This window comes from Eufriesea mexicana, unplaced genomic scaffold (genome assembly GCF_001483705.2).
Source record: "Eufriesea mexicana isolate 0111107269 unplaced genomic scaffold, ASM148370v2 scaffold474474846, whole genome shotgun sequence".
In the NCBI taxonomy this organism is placed as follows: Eukaryota; Metazoa; Arthropoda; class Insecta; order Hymenoptera; family Apidae; genus Eufriesea; species Eufriesea mexicana.
Genome location: NW_016907973.1, coordinates 235,384 through 257,193, shown reverse-complemented (window position 1 = coordinate 257,193; position 21,810 = coordinate 235,384). Strand labels below are relative to the sequence as shown.

Sequence of the window (21,810 nt, the reverse complement as noted above, 5' to 3'; positions counted from 1 at the left end):
TTTATGCATAAAAATACGAGGACCTCGATATTAAAAGTAACTTATAACAGCGATAAATTGTATTAGGAATGGCGCCAAGGTGTCGCCATTTTCACAAAACTTTACCAAGACGGTAAATCGAGAAGGCTGAGGGGAGGAACAATTCCTCAAAGTGTGTGTGTGCCTCCGAAAATTGTTGGAAAAATTGCTAAAAAGCAAGAATAATGTGCTGGTCGTAAGTATATCTTCCTTCAATGCTGTTTTCAATCGACTTGAATCGTTTTTGGGTACAAAACACGGGGCCTATGGCATGGGACTTCCGTTTAATGAACAGGAACAGGAAGTTCCTCACAATCTGAAATGGCAAAATAAAAACATCCTGTACTGAAGAAAATTTTGAAAAATATACACACTACGTTTTTGAACAAGTAGGCAAAAACGAATAAATCGTGTTAATTCTATTGAATTGAACTTAAAATTTTAATTTTACGACCTACTTTCGATCCTGGTATCTCAAGGTCGAACAACAGTGATGAATTACTGAGTGTGAAAAATGGAATGGTCACAACTAGCCCTTTTTAATTTTAAACAAGTCCAAATGATATCAATTGTTATGGATCGTTTGATTTTAGTGTGCACCAAAAAGAAGGAGATTGAGTTGAATATACAAAAATGCAAGCTGAAAGTATTTGTACTAATGATATTGAGGGTCTGGACTCGGACACCCTTATCCCTGTATGTACATTTTTACATAAGTATGCTCCATATAGTTATTCTTCAAATTCATTATTTCATATACTTTAACTTTAAGGTTGAAATCCTTTCCTGCGATGTATCTCATCGAGCAAGATCTCAAGATGCCTTATCAATAGTCGAATTAGGAAAGCAATTACTTTTTAGTGCAAAATATGGAGATACTGATACTGTTCGTGACTTGATGTGCAGAGGTGCACCATTTACTACAGATTGGGTATATGTTTTTATAATAAGAATTTCTAATAAAAAATTATAGACATTACAGATATAATAAGCCATAATCATAATAATATTGTTATTTGACAGTTGGGTACAAGTGCATTGCATTTCGCAGCACAAAATAATCATACAGAAACTGCTGAAGTTTTACTTAGAGCTGGAATTTCAAGAGATGCAAGAACAAAAGTGGATAGAACGCCTTTACATATGGCTGCATATGAAGGCCACCACCAGATGACACAATTACTTCTTAATTATGGTGCAGACGTTGATAGTAGAGATATGGTAATTAGAAAAAAATTATATAAATAAATTTATATATAAATTTTTTCTAATACATATAAATATAAAAAACATTTACAGTTAAAAATGACTCCTTTACATTGGGCCGTTGAAAGGGAACATATAGAAGTAATGCATGTTTTATTAGAACATGGAGCAGATGCAAATGCAACTAGTAAATTTGACAAAACACCAATTAGTCTTGCATTAGAACATGACAGGTTAGACTTGGTAGATATATTACAACAAGAAAGAGAAATTGTAGGCATTCGAGCACATCAACAAAATCAAGCAAATTCAGCAGAACTTGAAGTAGCAACCCATAATTTAATACAATTGGAATCTGAAAGAGATGAAGAACAACAAAAATTTGAACTTCCACAGCAAGAATCGCAATCAAGAAGAAAAATTACACAAGGTATAGTATTTGATGTTTTATCATAATCATTTTTTTAATTTTGTCATTCAAAATTTAATAATGCTATTTTTTATTAAATAACTAGTGCAAGTGGGAAAAAAACCACGAATGATCTTCCAACAAATTCATGTAGGATCAAATGTTGATGTTAATCGGGAAAAAGAAATGGAAGGTGTGGATGAAATTACTGATACAAATAATATTAATAACAGTAAAAAACGTAAAGATGTTACAGCTATTGGAGGAGTAAACAAACAATTTAGGTTACTTGAAGCACATGGAATCACCATGATACCTGTGGATAATGATTCATCTATTGTTGAAAATGCCATGGAAAGTGGAAGAACAGTTGTTTTAACTGGTACACAATACTTTAATAAGATACATTTTTTTATTATTTATATTTATATTTATATTTATATTTATATTTATTGATGTTAGTAATTTATTTTTACAGAGGCAGGTAAACTTGCCTTAAACTTAACAAGAAATTCTTCATTAGGAATGAAACGACTTCATGTAACTGGAAAAAAAGGAACTTCTAGGAAAGTGATAGCAATTAGAGCAGATCAAATTTTAAGTCATAATACACCTACCCTCGCATCTAGAGGACCTAATATATTAAAAAGATCTTCTATGGATAATAAGGCTGGAAAATTGTTTATTTCTTCTATTTCCAGCACTACACCTGTATCAACACTTACACAATCTAAAAACGTATTATCTACATCAGAGGTATGGAATAAAACATTAAATAAAAATACTGAAGTCAATATTTGTAATTTTTAATGTATTGAAATTTAACAATTTTAACAGAGTAAGATTATTAATTCTCCCGCAAAAATGACAGAACCAATAATTTTACAATTAGACGATGATGTAGAGGAAATTAGCGAAGATGATACAGTACATAATAATGAACCAGTTATGGACATTGCGTTACTGAATAGACAATTAGCCGAAGCACGAAGACAAGCAGCAGAGTATCGTAAGCGACTTCAAAAAAAAGAAGAAGAAGCGGAAATATATAAACAACAACTCAAAAATATTACGGCACAAAGAGCATCTAAGTGATTTTACATAACTATATATTTTGCATTAAGCTTAATTTTCTGAACAGCCCTTACAAGCTTTTTCTACAAGAAGGAAACTTCCTAAGCGTTTCAGCTTCCTAAAAGAGGTCGATTAAAAATTGTACTCTAATATTTTAATATATTTTCCTTCGTTGTTTAATCACAAAGCATTATAGTAGTATTTAAGCGAGCTTTCCGTTACTAATTGCTTTTGTACAGGTTATTTTATGAATCTACAAGATTCTTCAACTGTGTATTATTAATACTCCTAATATGTATCAGAAAATTGAATTGTTCGTTTTACAGGGCATAATCCTATATTATTTAACATATGTATGCTTTTTAAAAGCTGCATATTATATATATACATATATATATATATATATGTATATATGTATATATGCTTGTGTGCGTGTGTGCGCGTGTGTATATGGGATTGAGTCTGATTTATAAAGTAAACAAATATTTTTAAAAAATAAATGTAGATAAACAAATTATTAATTTGCTTTCCACATAATGTCTCGTAATAGATTACAATCTCTTTTATATATATTTAAAATAATCTCTTAAATCAAATTATACAATCATCTTTAAACACACTACTATTTTAATTAGTTTTATTATAAATCGCTATCAGTAAATAACATATTCCTTATTTTTAACATTATATGATTGTCTGAATTCAACACACATTTTTAGGTGATACCAAAAGAAGAAAACAGTAATAAAATTAAATAATAAATAGTATAAGAAAACGTGTGTTTTTAAATTGTACATGATCTATTTTGTATATAGTGAATTTTTATAATATATTATAAGATTATATAATAATTATAAAACGATCATAGAACGTCGTTAAATAGTTAGGACTGCATAAAACAAAAAACAAAACAAATACGAGATTTCTATAAAAATTAAAACATGTTATGAAGAAAAATTGAAATAATGAATATTTCCTAACTATTTATATTTTTTGAAATAAGAAGTTAATAACACTTAATAGACAAAAAAAGTTTATTATGTATATTGCTTACAAGTACAAGTCATAATAACATAACAATTTGTAATAGGCTGTATTAATTAAATACAATAACTTTCCATTATATCGGTAAAGCCGATGTTTTTTGTGAACAATCTGTCTAAAGCACAAAATGTGGAAAGCAAAATGATTCAAATAAACTTTTAATAATATAAAATAAAGTTTAATTGACGAATAGATTTACCTATTATTTCGATAACTATTGTTGTCGTTTTGTATATTTTCGTATAAATAAGATTTCATTCCAAGTATTTTTTCAATAATTTTTGACAAAGTAAACCTTGAGCTCAGTTTAAACATGGTTCAAAAGTAAAAAAAAAAATAACTTTCTTATCTAACAATCTATATGGTGCTATGTATTCAAATAAAATCCTAAATAATTGAAACTTCTAATTCAAAAATGGTAAATAAAATGATGTATAACAGACAAAAAGAAAGTAGTATATTCAGGTACAAACGACGGAATGTATAATGTATGAAGAAGAATTAATAAGTGTCAAATATTATTAAATCCAACAAATTACATATACTAAGACTTTTTTTAGTAATATATGTTGTAAATATAAATGTTTATACATACGATAATGATAATAGAAGTTGTTGATACAAAGTTGCAAACTTTCATTCGAAAATAAACATTTTATATTTCACGATTTATTTGTATTATTATAACATTTATTGCTGAATAGATAATATAAAAAGAATTTTTAAAATAATTAAGTTGTTTAAAATACGAAATGTCTTTAATTACAGTAAAATATTGTTAATAATCTAATTTTTACCATAAATTCTCAAAAGAAGCATGTAATCGATAATCTTGTGAAAATGTCTCCCGCGCTATCGATTTGAAAGCATTCGCGGCAGCACTGTCTATCACGAAGTTCCATATTTTAAAAACTTTGTTTATCGATCTGTTCGATGGATTTCCGTTTCATCCTTTGTAAAAAGAAACGAAAGTATTATTCTGAATGTTCTTTTATCATCAACTGAAAATACAACTTAAAAATAGCCTATACGATTAAAAGAAAATTTTAGTAGTTTCTTCTAACGTAATGGTGTCGACAAGGAGTCTTGTCTCTTCCCTGCATATAGGTATACATTGCTCGTGTTTCTGGCTCTCGCGATCGATCGCAGCAGTCGCACAATCTCAGCCTGCTGTGAAACGTCGGCGTGTTTACTGTGTTTGATGTATAGCGCCATAGAGTAAAAGGCCATATAAAGAGTATAATAAACAGTGTGAAAATCTAAATGGAGCTGAGTACACATTTGTGTGTGTTTATTAGCTCGCATTTGTTTCAGTAATACATTAAATTCGTGAGTGTCCGCGAGAACATCAAAGATAGAAAACAATATTCGTTCCCTCTGCTTACTCCTGATCGATCGAATCATTACTCCCGCTGTTCGAAATTATATGAAACTACGCAGAACTACGTCATTGAGCGACAGCGTCGTTCAAGAGAAACCTTGAAATGTGCGCTTGACGTTCTGCCGTAAACTTTTCGCGCTCTTTCGATATAATCGAAATTCAAAGATACATCGAAGAAATTGTACGTATAAATTAACGACTTATACTAACAGAAAGGTGATTTGAGATGACATAATACAATAAGGAAAGGTGTAATGAGATAAGAATATATAAAAGTTTGGTTAAAGAATAGTCTCATAAAAGCGGCTTAAAGCTTACAGGTACTCGAGTGCCGCGCCATACGACAGGTTGAGAACCCTCCAAATGTTTCGTAGCCCGGACCCGAAGGCGACGTCCAGTGCGCCGCGCTGTAAAGAAGGGGGCTGTTTTCATTGTCGTTGTGGTAGTTATTATTTCTCGGCTGCCGATATACCCTGTGATTCGATAGTAACGATTCTCGCTGATAGTACAGTGAGGTACGAATAACGTGTCCAGGAAAGGCGATACCCGACGATTACGTGCATCGTTATTATTGCGCCCGAAGGTGTGCGCGCGCGCGCGCGCGTGCACACATTACGACTTGTATATCTCGAGAGGCGCAACGATCTTCGCCTATGTGTCGGTGTGTTTGTGGTAAGCACCGTGATATGTGGAAAAGTGTAAAGTGAACGAAGGAGAGAAGAGGCGCGCGAGAAAGTATTCGTTTTCTTCAATGTGTACACGATACAAAAACAGAGTGGGAGTTTAAGACAACAACACAGTACGTGTGTTTTTTTTCACCCTACTTTTCTCTGTCTATCTTTTTCATTTGTCTCACGGACGCGTGTATTCGTTTGTGGTTTTGATGCGGGTGTGAGTGGCAGGTAGAACATCAAGGTAACGAAAGCAACGAAGCGGGAAGCGGCGTCGAATGTTCTAAACATAGATTTTTTTTTATCATTTTTAACTGCATTAACTTTTTTTATGAACGAGCTGTGACGCAGCGGTGACAACTGAAAATAATTTTACGAAAATGCAATACGAGTTGTTAGGTCGCCTAGCGTAGTATATCGCCTAGCGGCGACGGGCCCAGAGAGAAGCGGCGGAAAAATGGCGTCCGATAACGAAGCCTCTTGCGCGAGTGACCCAAATTTCGCGGTGATTTGTTCATTTCTCGAGTGCTTCGGCAAGTCCTGTGGTATCATTTATCCTGATATCGCGCGCCTTCAAGAGATGCTTGAAAACACACAAGAGGGTAAGTAAACCTGTATGCATACGTGTATGTGTAGGAAAGAGAGAGAGAATGATTGACCCGCCCCCGCGAGGCCAAAAATCTCGCGTGTACTATAAGTTATCTTTTGCGTTTTCATACATTTTTGTTTACATATTTTATGTTACTTATTGTTTTTGATCATCCTTAATTTAGTTTAAAGTAATTATTTTATGTGAATAAATGTGATACTGTATTTACAGTTGTTTTCATCCCCTTTTTTCATCGGAATTGAGCACATCATTCTTACAAACCTTTGTCTTTTATTTGTTTGCTTTGGATTAGCAGGAATTAACAGTAACAAAAATTACGAGTTAATGAATAATAATTAATGATAACTTATATTAAATTCATCGTTTAATTTAAATAATTCTATTATTGACAGCTTAGTTCAATTTACTATCTACTGTTGTTATTTTCTCCCGTGCTGCCACCTCCCTTGTTGTCAACGTTGGTTACACGTGATTACAAGTTATGAATCGCGCGTCCAGTTAATGATTTGTAAACACGGGCTTTAATTTCTTTGATATTTTATAATAAAAATAATTTACGAATTATTATTGACCTTTTATTTATTAATGTATTTTAATTTATTATTGTATATGTAATTTATTATTGTATTTTATATCAAAGGTATTCTAAAGATGTTTTTTATATATATTTCATTTTGTATATAAATATTTTGTACCTTTTAAGCATGCTTTTATTCTTTTCTCTTTAATAATCTTTTCTCTTTTTAGTACCACAACAGTTAATAGATCTACACATCAAATTATTACGAAAAACACGTAAAACAGTATCACCAGAAAAATGGGAACGTGCACTGGTTAAATTCTGCCATACATATTCTAATCAAGATGGATGGGAACTTGAACGTTTTGGTTACAAGAAAGCTCGTATTGCTGTCAAACTACGTTTACTTAAAGTATAAATATAATTATTGTACTATATTTTACAAAATATTCTGATTATGATTCTTTAAAAATAAAGATCTTAAAAAAGCTTGTGCTCATATTTCCAACATTATATATAATCATATAAATCAATGTACTTTATAAAAGTTCTTTTCATTACAGATTCTTTTAGAAACACAATTTGATCTAAATCAAAAGTTTAAAAATGAAGTAAATAAATTAGCTGCTAAGGAATTACGGGTAGAACCTTTAGGAAGAGACAAATCTGGTTTAGCTTATTGGTGTCAATTTGATGAAGAGTGCAATATAAGAGTTTACAGAGAAGATTTAGATGAAGAAAATTGGGAACTTGTAGCTAAGTAAGTGTTTAACATATATGTGAATATTTTAATTATTATTTATTTCACATACTTTACAGTATAAATATTTAATTGATATTGTATTCTTAGGGACAGAGAAGGTGTAGTTAATCTTATAAATACTTTATCAAATGGAGAAGTTGGAGCTATTCCAATTAATGAAGATAGCAATAGTTTAGAAATTTCTGAGAAACCTATTATTGATACGGGACAAATATCAACATCACCAAGTTTAGAAGATGAAGGTGTTCAAGAAAATGGCATTCACATTGGAGTTGATGAAAAAGAATTAGATAAGAGTGGAGGTGAAGATTTCGAGGATGAACGAGAACAAGATGACATTAATGAGTGTATTAACGCTGAGGAAGACATGGAGGGTGAAGATGAGATGACAAATGATGAAAGTTCTAAACAAAATACTGAAGAAGATGATTCTCAGCAGACAATACAAAATGAAGTAATAGAACCACATTCTACTGAAACACTCTCTTTAGTATCAACATGTCCTCTTAAAATTTTGAATGGTAAAGTTGATACATTATCAGGAAAAGGAACAGTTTCATCTCAGGAGAAAGAACTAAGCATTATTAAAAAAACCATGGTTACTACTATTATATCTAATGATATTAAACCTGCAGAAACATATAAATGTGAAGAACATACAACAGTGAATAATTTAAAAATTGGTTCTGAAGAATCAGTACCTCTTAAATCAATTGAAACACCTGTTATTACATCTCCTCTTAAGCTAGTAAATGTTTCTGAAATAAAACAAATACATGAAGAAAAAATTATTAGTGGGATAATACCAGTTGGAAGTACATTGAATATAGCTAAAAAATATGAAGATGCAGCAGATCAAATCATGAAACCACTTGATAAATTATCTGGTAAAAATAATTTTCCCTTTACACCCACGGACATGCCAATGGCTCATAGTAAATTATCTGTGAAACCAATAGATCAGTTAGCTGCAACTCTCGTGAGAATGCAATCTGAGAAACTTGAAAAACCGAGTGGAGCAAAATCGTTAGAGAAAATTGCAGAAAATCTAGCTAGGTCAGGAAGTATTGTGGGAAATGTAATAAACGGAGATGATGATAGAATACCACAAGATTTTTGTGCAAGAAGTCAAATAGAGAAAGTTAATGTGCTTAGAGAGCATAGAGGAATGGATTTGTCTACATCACCTAGAGGGTGGGAAAACACGAATGAGCAAAACAGACCAATGGATTTCTCTGGAATCGATTTATCTAGTCGAAAATTTAATAAAACTATGGATTTAGCTTCTCCTGGATACAGAACACAAGATTTTCAACATAGAGAAATGGATCTTAGTACGAAAAAATTAAACAAACCAGAAGTTACAAATGTAGCATATGATGCTCGAACTGTGATGATGCGTAATCATGCTATGGTAGCAGATTTAAGCAAAAGGCAAATGTCGTTTCCTACTTACGAAATGTCTGCTACTCCATATCATAATACTACAAGAATATCTAATAAAGAAGATCATAGATTACCAAACTATACAATACTACCAGATCCAAGTAAAATTACAACTTTAAGAATGAACCCAACACCAGTGAAACGGCCATTAGAAGGAGATGATATGCAACAAGACATGTTAAAAAGAATAAGAGCAGATGTAATACCAATTAGAGGTTCCATAGATAAAAGGCCAATAATGAGTAGTAATTGGCGAGATGAAGTTGGTGAAGCTATTGTGGAACCAATGATGATGATTCAAGGTGAAGGATCTGGTAGTGATTGTGATGGAGTCAATCCTGGACTTGGAGAAGCTATAGAAGAACCCATAATTTTTTTTTATGGTGAAGGATCTGGCGAGGAATGTCAGACAGGTAATCCTGGTGAGGAAACATCAGCTGACAATAAAGAAAGTAAGGAATCAAAAAACGAAGCTGACTCTGCTACTTCTTCTTTATCATCAAATAAGAATTTAAGCGAAGATAGCCTTATGAATGAAGTATCTGCTGGATCGTTAGTAACAAGTAAAAATACCATAAAATTAAACAGAAATTATCCACAATCAAGTGTTAGTGTAAGAAGTAATTGTCAAATTATAGGTTCAACACAAGAAAAATCAAAGTTCAAACCATCATTGGGCATTCAGATTATACCAAAAAATTCTAACAGTTCTGTAAAAAGATTATCGAGATGGGATGTTGGAAAACCAGAAGAAAAACCAGAATGTGACAGCAGTATCATATCAAACGAAGAAAACATATCACAGAAGAAAAATGAAACTGAAGATTCCTCTACCGCAAATCAAGACGTTAAGATAGACGGCAATTCTGTACGCACTGAAAATTCAACTATACAAGAAAGGAATATAGAAATAGAAAATTTACAAGAGCTAGCAGACGGAAACTCCTTAAGACAAAAGCAAAATTTTATTACTCAAGATTCCATGCAGTGTGACTCATCTATATCTTTATGCCAAGCAGATACATCAGAAGCACTTGAATTTTATAGAGAAACTGTACCCACAACACAATCAGTAAATAATAAAAATACCGTCGAAAATATTTGTGATTCTGATAGTATAACTTCACACGAGACAAATATTTCAGAAAAAGTAGATAATGAATGTAAACCAGTGGCTGCATCTCCACCAAGATTTTTTTTTGGACCTAATTGTATTTCATATACTTCCAAAGCAGAAATATTTGAATCACCATCTGATCACACAGTTTCAACAACTATAGAATCTAAAACTGACACTTTGCAATATGAATGTGTTTCTTCTTCCAAACCAACAGAAGATATAATAACTCCTTATAAATCACACGAATTCGGCATAACTCAAATGAATAATAACTTATTAAAAGTCAACTCCTATACATCTGAAAGTAATAATTCCCTCTGTGAAGATGATAATAAAAATAAAATAGAAAAAGTTGAAGGACCAAGTAATACATGGGAACAAACAGTTCCTTTAAAATATTCTATACATGAACAACATTGTACAATGCAAAAAACAGAAATAAATTCTTCAAACTCCGAAACAAAAGAAGAAAACTTCAACTCTCACACTACTGATACTCCACAAGATTCTATTTCTAGTAGTGAAAATACAAAAAATAAATATATAAAATCTGAAGAAATAGGGATGTTGGATATAATTTCACAACCTCACAGTACGAATGATATGAATAAAGAAGATACAGATGTAAAATCAGATAATACAATTGTGACACCTTCTACAATGCAATTTAATTCTGAATCTATACAACCTGAAATAGCAAAAGCAGAAAGTAACATATTAGAAGAACAATTAAAAAATCAGAATAAAATATCAGATCTACAAAATAAGGTTGCTAAAACTGTAGAAATGCCAGTTGCTCATTCTAAAGATGAAGCTGATTGTAATCCATCTGATATGTTGACACTCAGGAAAAGTGAATTAGAAATGAATTCAACATCGGTTAATAATTCATGTTCATTACCTTTTGTTCAAAATCCAGAATCAGGATGTACAAGTAGAGCAGAATTTTCTACTTATCAAGAAGTAGATAGTTCAGCAGAAAAACATGTTTCTGAGAAAGAATTTGATTTATCTATTGAAAATTACAAACAAAATGATAAAAATGATAATATACCGGAATTTCATAATCAAGAGAAGCAAGTAATAAATCCTAATAACGAGAACATGAAAGTTTTAACTGATGTAAATTTGGCACATAATTATGATAAAAACTTTAAAAGGATAGAAATTTCACAACAAAATGAAATTTCAGATGATTCTAAAGAGACAAAAGTAAAGACATTTGTAGGTTCATTCATCAAAAGTTCTGTGCCTGATGTTAATACTGAATTAGATTTGACAGATAATTCTATCGTTACTAGTTCAGAATCAATCGGACAATGTAACAAAGATGCGCTAGTTCCTACAATAAGTAGCTCAGATGATACTTGCACTCAAGATATCTGCATTCAAGAAAGTATTAAAGTGCATCCAAATTCTGAGAAATTGTCCTTTAAAGATGATTGTCCTATTTACAGTGTATTATCAGAGACAGTACCTGATACAAATAACTTTAGACCATCCAAATCTGACGCAGTTGAAACTAAAAAAGAAATTAATATATCTAATATAGTTCAGACTGCAACATTAGAAGACCAAAGTTCCTGTGTTAATCAAGATTTGAATAAAGATGTGAATATTCATGATAAATTGTCAAAGCCTAATGAACCTCCTAAACTAGATGAAGAAAAAGCATATTCTGATAGAAATTTGTCATATAATGAGGATATACATAGAATTGCAATGGATTCATGTTCATCTTCTAACGAAATAAATAAATTTGGTGCTGTTATTGAAAAAGAAAAAATCGAGGACGTCAATTACGTAAACATTCAGAAAAAATGTGTTACCACAATAGAACATGCAATTTCAGAAAGTGAGAAAAAAATTCAATGGGATGAAAAAAATAGTATGAATCAATGTAAATGTATGACAAAATTTATTGAAGAAAATAACATGAAAGATGAAAAGCAAAATTCTATAAGTAACATTGTAGAAAATGCAAATCAACAAGAAAATATTATTGAAAAATCGAAGATAGAGGAACCAAAACTGAATCAAATGGATATAAACCCTGTAGATATACAGGAGACAAACAAAATTAAGCAGTCTTTAGTTGCAAATTATGAAAGTAGTGATTCCAATGATAGTGATGTTTCTGAAACCCTTCAAAGAGAGTCAATTGAAAATAAAAATAATTTATTTACAGGTTCAGGAGAAACAATAACTAGTAATGAACAAAAAATGAAACAAAGAGTTGAAAAACCAACTACGAAGGATGAAATGCTATCTAATGAATTACAGAATGTAATGACTGATAATAATCAAAGAGAATTAATACCAGAAAACAATATTAAAAAACTTCTAAATGAAGGAACTGAACATAAACAGGAAAAAGTGATTAACAAACAAATCATTGAAGAAGAATATAATTGTATTGTTAATGAATATAATTTGAATGAAAAATCAATTATAAATGAGAAAAAAGGTACTAATAGCACTGAGGAAAATAATACTACAGAATTGGTTAAAGCAGAAATGTTATCAAATTTCTCTGATACAGATGCAGTAAATAAAGAAAATATAATTTCAACATTAACCAAAGCAAATAATTTAATAGATGAAATAAGCGAAGAGGATAATGTTCTAGTTTCAGATAAAATCGCGAATACAGTTTCTGAACAAAAAAATGATCCCCAACCAGTAAATTCTATAAATATAATTAAAATTCATAAACAAACAACTGAAAGCATTGAATTTAATGATATTAAGAAAGAAGTAACATGTGAAAATTTAAAAGAACAGACTATGAAACCTATGGAAGAAAAATTAATAACGAATTTTGATAATGATATCAAATTCATTAAAAGTAAAGATGTTGAAAAAGAACATCCAATTATGGAGTCATACAATAAAGTATCAGAATTTTCAGGATTTGGTGAGAAAGAAAATAAATTTGATACAGATTTACATGAAGGAGATTTAAATAAAGATTTATCTGACAGTGGTACAACCATTCATTCTGTACGAAATATTTTGCCACTTGATAAATTTGACAATACATCCTCAGGTATAGATAAATCAGAAGTATATAAAAATAATATTTCAACTGTGCCAGAAAATTTCAAATCTATCGATAATTTACAATTTGTAAATTCTATATCTGAAAAGTCAGAAAATTTAAATGTGACAGATCTTCATGAGAAACATAATGAATCACTTCGTGTTATGAGAAGAGCAATAGAATCTCTTCTCGAAGATGCTTTCTCTAGCCTAAATGATAAATCAGCAATTTTTAATACACAAGAAGTAACATCAGAATCAACAACTGTTGTAAACGATTTCAAAAAAGAAGGTAGTAAGAGATTAAGCGACGTTTCTGATATTCAAGATGTTCCTCCATTAAGATCTAAACCTCCATGTATAGAATCCAATGAACAAGTATTAGAAGTTTTAACAAAACCTAAAATACAGTTGGATCAAAAGTTTGATAGTTTTAAACAAGTAGATGTTGGAGAAATTAAAGTAAGTGAGGACATGGTATCTGATAGTACCATAGAACATTTAACAAAACATGAATATAATGCAATAGTTAATACAACAGACAATGTATTAAATGTAGTACAACAGAAACATACTGAAGAAACTAATGAATCTGGCGAACAGAAAGAAACCTCTGAAATTCAAAGTATTGAAGTAAAAACAGTTTCTTTAACATCTGATGATTCTATGGAAGTAGACAATGAAAATTTATTCAGTACCGTTCCCGAAGAAATAGATCCTTTAGCGTGTACTGATGATGATACATTTAAAAAACTGGGTGATAATGAACAGAATGATATCTCTACGCCAAAAATAGGTTTACGAGTTAAACCAGTATCTGAACTCGTTTATGATGGATGGAAATTAGATTCCACTGAATCTCCAAAAGTATCCCGCAAGCGACGTAATAGTTCCCATGAGTCAAATTCCGAAGATATGATTACAAAACAAAATGATGAAGAAATGATGGGAGGTAAAAGAATAAAATTACGTGCAAAACGTATACCTGATAAGCAATTACGAAAGTCTGTGGAAGAAAGTCGTGTTGTAACAATAAGTTCAGAAGATGAGGCTGTGAAATGTAGTCCAGAAAAATTAGAAGATCAAGAAGTTAAAGATGCTAGTGATGATCAAAGTACTGTTCATTCAGTTGCAATCGAAAGAAAAACAAGAGGACGCCCTAGAGGAAGACGAAGACGTGGTTATAGAGGAAGTGGACGTTCAACTCGACCGAAACATTCTGAATTTCAGAACATTCAAGTTTCTGAAGTATCACCCGAGATTCTTGATGGAACACCAAGTAATAATGATTCTTTAAGTATGACACCAATATCACAAAAGAAACGAAAGAAAAGTAAGCTTTTATTCCTTTTTTTATTTTTATACATATTTTGAAAATCATGTGATGTAATTTATGGAAAATATATTATTTATAGGAAAAATGGTTTTGGGTCTAGAAGTAGGAAGAGATATTGTTCCTGAAACACAGACAGGTTTAATTCAAGATGAAACACCTGTAAGACAATCTAGAAGAATAGCACAATTAAAAATTAAAGAAGAAGCAGACAGACGAAGAATTGAGGAAGAGACATCAAATGAAAGAAAAGAAAAGAAAGATTCTACAGAAAAGAAGAAACGAAAGAAACAAAAAGTATATTTTTATTTCGCATCATTTTTTAGTTAATATTAATGCATTATATAAATATTATAATTTTTTTAGCCTGAAAGCGAAGAGGAAATTATAATAAAAGAAACGGAAAAAGAAAAAAAATCCAAAAAGAAACGTAGGAAAAGAAAAAAGAAGAAAATGTTAGCTAAATTTAATGAAGCAAATCCATGGCAAAGTTCTTCAGGTTCTAGTAGCGATGATGAAAATGAAAATGATGAAGAAGAGGATGAAGAAGAAGAAATAGAAAGTGAAGGATCTTTGCTTTTTAAAAGCGATCATGAATTTTCACCAGAAAGTGATCTTGAAAAAGATCAAGAATCTGAACCATTAAGAAGAGCAAGAACTGCACAAAAAGGTAGTATATAACTATTTACAAACTTTATATTTTATTGGAATATGTCGCAATACATTAACATTGTTTATTTACAGCTCAAAGTGATGTTGAAGAAGCAGATGATGAGTATGCTTGTCAGAAATGTGGTAAAGCGGATCATCCAGAATGGATACTTCTATGTGATTCTTGTGACAAAGGCTGGCATTGTTCTTGTCTTAGACCAGCACTTATGCTAATACCAGAGGGTGATTGGTTTTGTCCTCCATGTCAACATGTAAATTTTTAGTTTTTAATACACTTGTTTAATTTGCTTAAACACTCCTTATAATAAATTAATATTTAATTTTAGAATTTATTGGTAACTAAATTAAGAGAGAGCTTGAAAATGTATGATCAATTAACGAAAAGACACGAAAATGAAGTTTTAAGAAAGAAGAGACTAGCATTTGTTGGTATAAGTTTAGATAACGTTCTTCATAAAAATGAATCGCAGCGACATCAGAAGGGATCCAAGGCATCTAGCCAAGATTCTGATAATGGTGACTTTCATCTTCCATGATATACTTTTATGATACACTGTTTATTTTCTCATTTTAAATCAATTTTTTACATTTCTTATAGAATCATCATGTGCCTCATCTTCTTCGAGTACAGAAACATCTAGCAGTGAAGAAAGTGAACCTGTGTATCAATTACGCGAAAGACGATGTGCTAACAAATATAAATTCAATGATTATGATGCCATGATCAATGCTGCAATTCAAGATGAAGTAGAAGCAGTTCAAGGAGCTGGAAATCAAGGAAGAGGAAAAGATATCGCAACTATAGTGAATGCAGAAAAAGAAGAAGCACAGGTAAAATTATTTTTACATATTTTTACTTGACTTTTAGATTGTTTGTATTTAAAAATTTTTTCTTTTCGTTTTTTTCCTTTTCTTTTCTTTCTTTCTTTTAATATCAAAATTTGCTTTTAGCTTCATTTTAAGAATGAGGTACTAAGCATGGAAGAAGCTCCAGAGAATAAAGATGACATTGATAGAAAATCAGAAAAAGAAAGCGACGAAGAGTATAAAGTCGATGGTGAGGATGGTATCGATGAGGAAGAAGAAGAACATAAAAGAGTAGTAAAAAAATTTTTGTCGCGTAAGAAACATCGTAAATTGAATAGTCTTGATATAAGCAGCGAAGATGATCCTGAAAGCGATGAAGACTTTAAAGGCACTAGTTCTGAAGAGGAAGAAGATTTTGATGATCATATAACATCTTCTGATGAAAGCACGTTTGCTGATGTAAAACGACGTAGTAAAAAAGGAGATTCACGATCAGTACGAAGAAGTACTAGGGCTAGAACTACACGCTACGACGAAGATTTTAGTAAGTATAATGAATACATTCTTACCTTGGTATTATGATAAATTGTATTGGATGAGACAAAAGATAATTAATAATAAATATTTTACAGTAAATGATGATAGTGAAGAAAGTGATAGGCCAAAAAGGAAGAAATCCCGATCTGCATGGGATTCAGATAATGAGGATAGTGATAATTCGTGGCGACAGAAAAAGAAAAAGTAAGATATTAATATATGATTAATTTATAATTTAATTATCATTTTTAAATGATATCATTCTTAAATTTTATTTAAGAAGCCGAACAATATCAACGTCTAGGTATAAAACATTACCGAAAACAAAGAGCAGAAAGAAAAAAAAGAGAAAACGTATTATCGAATCTGATAATCAAAGCGAAAATGATGAGTCAAACGAGGAACCAAAAATTAATATATCGAATGAGATTCAATCACAAATAGAAAACAACGAATCCATAATCCCTAATGTGTTAGATATTAAACTGGATAACATAAATGAAAATAACGAAGGAAAACATATTGGGCAGATAAAAGATGTAAAATTACAAGAAGTAAATCCAGAAATGTCTGATATACCTGTGGCTTTACCATTAGAAGAAATAACACAACAAAAGAAAAAGAAGGTAAGTTTATATCTATCATTTATTTTACAATATTTATATTTATTTTTTAATTTTTATTTTATTTTTTTCATTTTATTGTAGGAACATGCATTAAAAACAAAGAAGACACCAACAATTCGAAGAAAAGTATGTTAATTTTATATTCTTTTATTTACTGTAATATATACGATTCTCATTTAAATTTAATTATACTTGCAGATTATATATGGTGGTCTTCCAGATGAAAATAAACCAGAAGAAGAGGAAATATTAAGTAGGCGAACTCGTGGCAGAAAAATTAATTATCAAGAAGAAATGGCATCTGATAGCGAAGAGGTAACACATCCAATGATACATAATATAGGGATTTAAAAATAAAAAATATTTCCTGTGATATTATAGGAATTAAAAAAAGCATTAAGAAAAACGGGAGAAAGTGAAGATGAGTTTGTGGTAAATGAGGGTGAAGATTTAAACGAAGATGCTGAGAAAGATTCAGATTCAGGTAATTTGAAAAAAAAGAAAGCATATTAATGTTAACCATAGCAATATCGTGAATTAACATATAATATTATCACCTTATAGGTGATATTTATAATCCAAAAAAAGATGGTCATAAATTTAAAAATAAATCGCCAAAAAATAGGAAACCTAGAAAAAGTAAGAGTCCCGGTGGTAAACGAAAAATGCTAAACGATGGGACACCGAAACAAAGAAAAAAACCTGGTCCAAAACCTGGAAGCAAAAACAAGTCACGTAAACAAAACTTTTTACTTAGTTCTGTAATTCAAAGAAGAGACGATCAAGATGGCGATAAGGATATCATGGCAAATGTCATAGACAATCCTATGGGAGATATAGATACAAAAATTGATGACAATCTTTCAGAAAATGTTGGATTGACTAGTACAGCTATGTCAGTAGCAGGTTCCTTTACTGGCGACGTTCCAGAAGGCTCCTTAACTGGACTTGGAGCCGGTGAACTAGCTGAGTTAGATGACGAACAATTAGAGCAAATGATGATGGAAGATGAAGAATATGGTAGGCGACAGTTAGAACTTGCAGCTATTGAAATAGCAAAAAAGAAAAAAAAAGAAGAACGGGAAGCAAAAAAATTAGAAAAAGCACGATTGAAAGCGTTAGAGATATTGGCAGCTGAGAGGCAGAGAGATCCTAATGCGCCAGACGGAACTGACGGAGATGTACCAAAAAAAAAGAAAAGAGGTCGTCGCAGTAAAGCTGAAATTTTAGCAGAACAGATGCGCAGGGATGGAGCTCCAAATTTGAATCCTACAGGTTTAGCTACCAGCGTGCCGCAAAACTTAGCAACTAGTATATCATCGAACATTAATCCCAATATATCAACTGTTATGACACCTGATGCTGAAAGAACAGTCGAAGGTCACATTCCTATGATAGCAGGACCAGATGGACAACTTTTTAACCCTGATGGATCACCAATGAAACCTAAAAGAAGAGGGCGTGGCAAAGGTAAAAAGACTCTTGCACTGGAAGCAGCTAGAGCTGCAGAAGCAGCAGCGAAAGCTGCTGCTGAGGCTGGTTTAATTGGAATGGGCACTGATTCGAATTCAGAGATAAAACCTACTGAAATTCCAAATGTACTTCCTACACCAGGTAGTAGCACCTCTGGTTCGGCTCCGTCCACACCACCTGCTGGCGTTGTTACAACACAAGGACCACCATCTTCACAAACTCCAACTTCACAGTCTGTTTATCCGTCATTACCACCTAATCAACAGTCTTCCGTTATCACCAGGATGCTTCAGTCTCAACCCGTATCAAGTAGTCCACAGTCGTTCTCCGCTGCAGCTGCAGCGATGGGACACAAATATTTTGGAGGACCTAATGCTGGCAGTCAAATAATGGGCGGACCTAGGACAGGTTATGAAATGCAACCACGTGGAAGAATTCCTTCTCCGTATAGACAAGCAGGACAATCCTCCATCCCACCTCATTTTTCAGCTGTAAGATCAGGAACACCTCCAATGAGAATGAGAGTACCTGGTCCACAGATGTATCACACGCCACATCATCCAATGGATCCTTCTCCTTCAGGTGGTGGACCGATATCAATTAATAATCGAGATCGTAGTTCTCCACTTGGCCCTGGACCTGCGATGATTCCGCCAGCTGCAGGAAGCCCTCTAGCGAAAAGTGGTCCTACACCTCCACCACCTCCTCCCTATGTTAGAGGAGCGCCTCCCATGTCAAGGTTTACAGATAATCCAATGGGTCCCAGGCATCAAATGCCACCTTTTACGAATGCTTCAGCGGTTAATCATAATATGCAGCAACCATCGCCGCCACCTAATCGTCCACCTGGTAATTTTTCACCGTATCATCCTCCACCTCCTCCTAATTATCACTATGGTGCCTATCCACCTCCACCACCGATGTCCACGGCAGATGATGCAGCCGCATATCAAGGTTCTCCGTATCCTGCGGATCACTTTTCATCTCCTGCGGATAATCAACCACCCATTCAACCACCACCTCCCCCTCAACCCCCACCACAACAGCAAGCACATTCAAATGATGCTGGTGCTGGAAGTAAGCAGTACGATGAAGAAGGTTCTGGAGAATTTGGCGGTTTAGTATCATACTTCAGTAGCCAGAGAGAAGATGATCTTGATTCGTAGCATGAGTGAGATCTTGGCCAACCCTGAATCATTATGTAGGATGTATTAACAGTGGTATTTTAACGGTCAGGTAAGATTACAACTTTTGCTCGAGAGTGATAAGTACAAGAGAAACATAAAAAAGAAGTTCATAACATGTAATGTAATCGTAAATAAAAGAAAGTAGATATATATTTATATCTACTTTATATATATTATAAATATATGTGTCGGGGCATTGGAATGTTTGAAATAACGATGAAAAAAAGAATATTTGCATAACATACGATAATGTTCTAGCGTTATTTTATACGCGTATTGTACTGTTTTAAAAGGTAAGAAAAAAGTGTAGAATTAGAATTGTCTTCCTCTTTGACCTCTTAAGCAAACAGTTGTTCAAACCTTTGTACTTTCAAAATAGAAGAAAGAAAAGCCGCCAAAACCAAATCCAAGGTTGGCCAAGTGAAAATAAGGAAAAAATATTATATAAAAATATATAATCACTAACAATGGAGCCTATTTCCTAAGAGTTGTAAGCTTTTTGTAATTAGTTCGAGTTTGATTAAATTTATATGAAGCAAATGACCAGCTGCTAGTAACAACATAAGTTGCGTGTTACTAGAAAAAGGATTACACAAAGATCTGACCAGAATTTTAACTAATCATTCATTAGTATTCACACATGAAATTCGTGCACAATTACTTCCAAATCCATTGTAGGTGTGTAGATGTCCTCTCCCAAATAAACATTTGCTGTTGAAAAGTCGATCTTAGTAGTAATCAGAAAAAAATTAACAAATTCGGACTATGCGCCGTTGTTACATGTATATATGTAAATACAATAAGTCTTTTAGATTATATTACATGTATTATATATACACAGTCACGCAAAACACTATAAAATGAATTAGTGCAAAGGGCACAAATGTAATATTTAAATTAAAACGAAAAGAACGGCATCCGATTATAATAAACAGATGGTGTGAAGACTATTACTATAATTATTTATAAAGAAAAATTAAGAATTTATGATAGGTAGTATATATTGTATTTTACAAATTTTACTTGGTAATTATATTAAAAAAAAATAAAACATTTGGATATAGTTATATTAGAGAACAGGAGGCTGCTAAGTCCATTTCTAAGAAAGTGAGAAACTGATGTTAAGCGTGTGTAGATAATCGGGAAATAGCTTAAACGGAAAAAATTTTATTCTATTGTGGTGTGCAATTGCAAATACATAGTTTATATGTAACTATATATGTGTGAATGTATATGATTTTTTTTTAGATATGTGCAACAATGTTAGCAAAGACTAAAAAGTTTTCTGGTTTCTTATTTTTTCTATATCCATTCTTTTGTTTGGGAGATCTTTTTAAGACGCTTTTCAAGCTTTTAAAAAAAAAGAAAAATATATATATACAAGAAGAACAACAACAATAATAATAATAATAATAATAATAATAATATATAATAATAATAATAACAATGTGTAAAAAATTAACTAAAACATACAAATGTTTCGTATTATTAAAAATCATTATAAACTTGACCTAAGGTCAAAGTTGCTTGTGCCTACGGCACAATTTTGAGAAATTTATTTGTTGAATCCACTTTTTGACTAATTATTCAAAAAATGTTTTTTTAATCAATAAGTGGATACAAAGAAAATTAATTGGATTGAGTGATTCACTGAACAGATACAATTACGTGCAAAAAAATTACGAAAAAAATAATTAAGACAAAAAATGTTTTTTCAATGTGTACTTTTTATTTTATATGTAACAGCCTCCTGCTCTTTGATCAATTCGCAAAGCTGGTAGTGTCTTTGCATCACAAAAAATCATGTATCTGTTTAGTTATCACAAGTACATGCATACCTAATATAAATAGAAGTTATATAAATAAAAAAA

General features: G+C 31.7%; 2 protein-coding genes across 3 annotated transcripts; both read left to right on the top strand.

The window, feature by feature from the left end:
• Positions 1–111: 111 nt before the first annotated feature.
• Atac3 (Ada2a-containing complex component 3) lies at positions 112–2,771 on the top strand. 2 transcript variants are annotated; one of them, XM_017904459.1, is made up of 8 exons: positions 112–214; positions 612–714; positions 791–949; positions 1,042–1,239; positions 1,318–1,654; positions 1,740–2,015; positions 2,112–2,389; positions 2,471–2,771. In XM_017904459.1, exons 2-8 carry the CDS (start codon positions 652–654, stop codon positions 2,726–2,728), a joined length of 1,569 nt encoding a protein of 522 aa, XP_017759948.1. In that variant the 5' UTR covers positions 112–214; positions 612–651; the 3' UTR covers positions 2,729–2,771. The 2 variants fall into 2 exon arrangements, with proteins under 2 accessions (XP_017759948.1, XP_017759938.1); XM_017904449.1 differs by lacking the exon at positions 112–214 and having other exon boundaries at positions 379–714.
• A 2,692-nt stretch (positions 2,772–5,463) lies between these two features.
• LOC108550760 (uncharacterized) lies at positions 5,464–20,850 on the top strand. Its single transcript, XM_017904603.1, has 17 exons — positions 5,464–5,931; positions 6,196–6,405; positions 7,161–7,345; positions 7,497–7,693; positions 7,784–14,637; positions 14,720–14,934; positions 15,004–15,307; positions 15,382–15,560; positions 15,636–15,825; positions 15,908–16,140; positions 16,261–16,660; positions 16,749–16,857; positions 16,934–17,279; positions 17,361–17,405; positions 17,478–17,594; positions 17,661–17,763; positions 17,844–20,850. Exons 2-17 carry the CDS (start codon positions 6,261–6,263, stop codon positions 19,916–19,918), a joined length of 11,697 nt encoding a protein of 3,898 aa, XP_017760092.1. The 5' UTR covers positions 5,464–5,931; positions 6,196–6,260; the 3' UTR covers positions 19,919–20,850.
• Positions 20,851–21,810: the final 960 nt, after the last annotated feature.

What these genes read in the sequence shown, in the direction of transcription:
- Atac3 (XM_017904459.1), top strand. Translation starts at nt 652, where the DNA reads ATGCAAGCTGAAAGTATTTGTACTAATGATATTGAGGGTCTGGACTCG. An exon ending in AAGAAGAAAAATTACACAAG is followed by an intron (nt 1,655 to 1,739) that starts GTATAGTATTTG and finishes TTAAATAACTAG; the next exon opens with TGCAAGTGGGAAAAAAACCA. An exon ending in ACGTATTATCTACATCAGAG is followed by an intron (nt 2,390 to 2,470) that starts GTATGGAATAAA and finishes CAATTTTAACAG; the next exon opens with AGTAAGATTATTAATTCTCC.
- LOC108550760 (XM_017904603.1), top strand. Translation starts at nt 6,261, where the DNA reads ATGGCGTCCGATAACGAAGCCTCTTGCGCGAGTGACCCAAATTTCGCG. An exon ending in CACCAACAATTCGAAGAAAA is followed by an intron (nt 17,406 to 17,477) that starts GTATGTTAATTT and finishes TTATACTTGCAG; the next exon opens with ATTATATATGGTGGTCTTCC. An exon ending in TGAGAAAGATTCAGATTCAG is followed by an intron (nt 17,764 to 17,843) that starts GTAATTTGAAAA and finishes ATCACCTTATAG; the next exon opens with GTGATATTTATAATCCAAAA.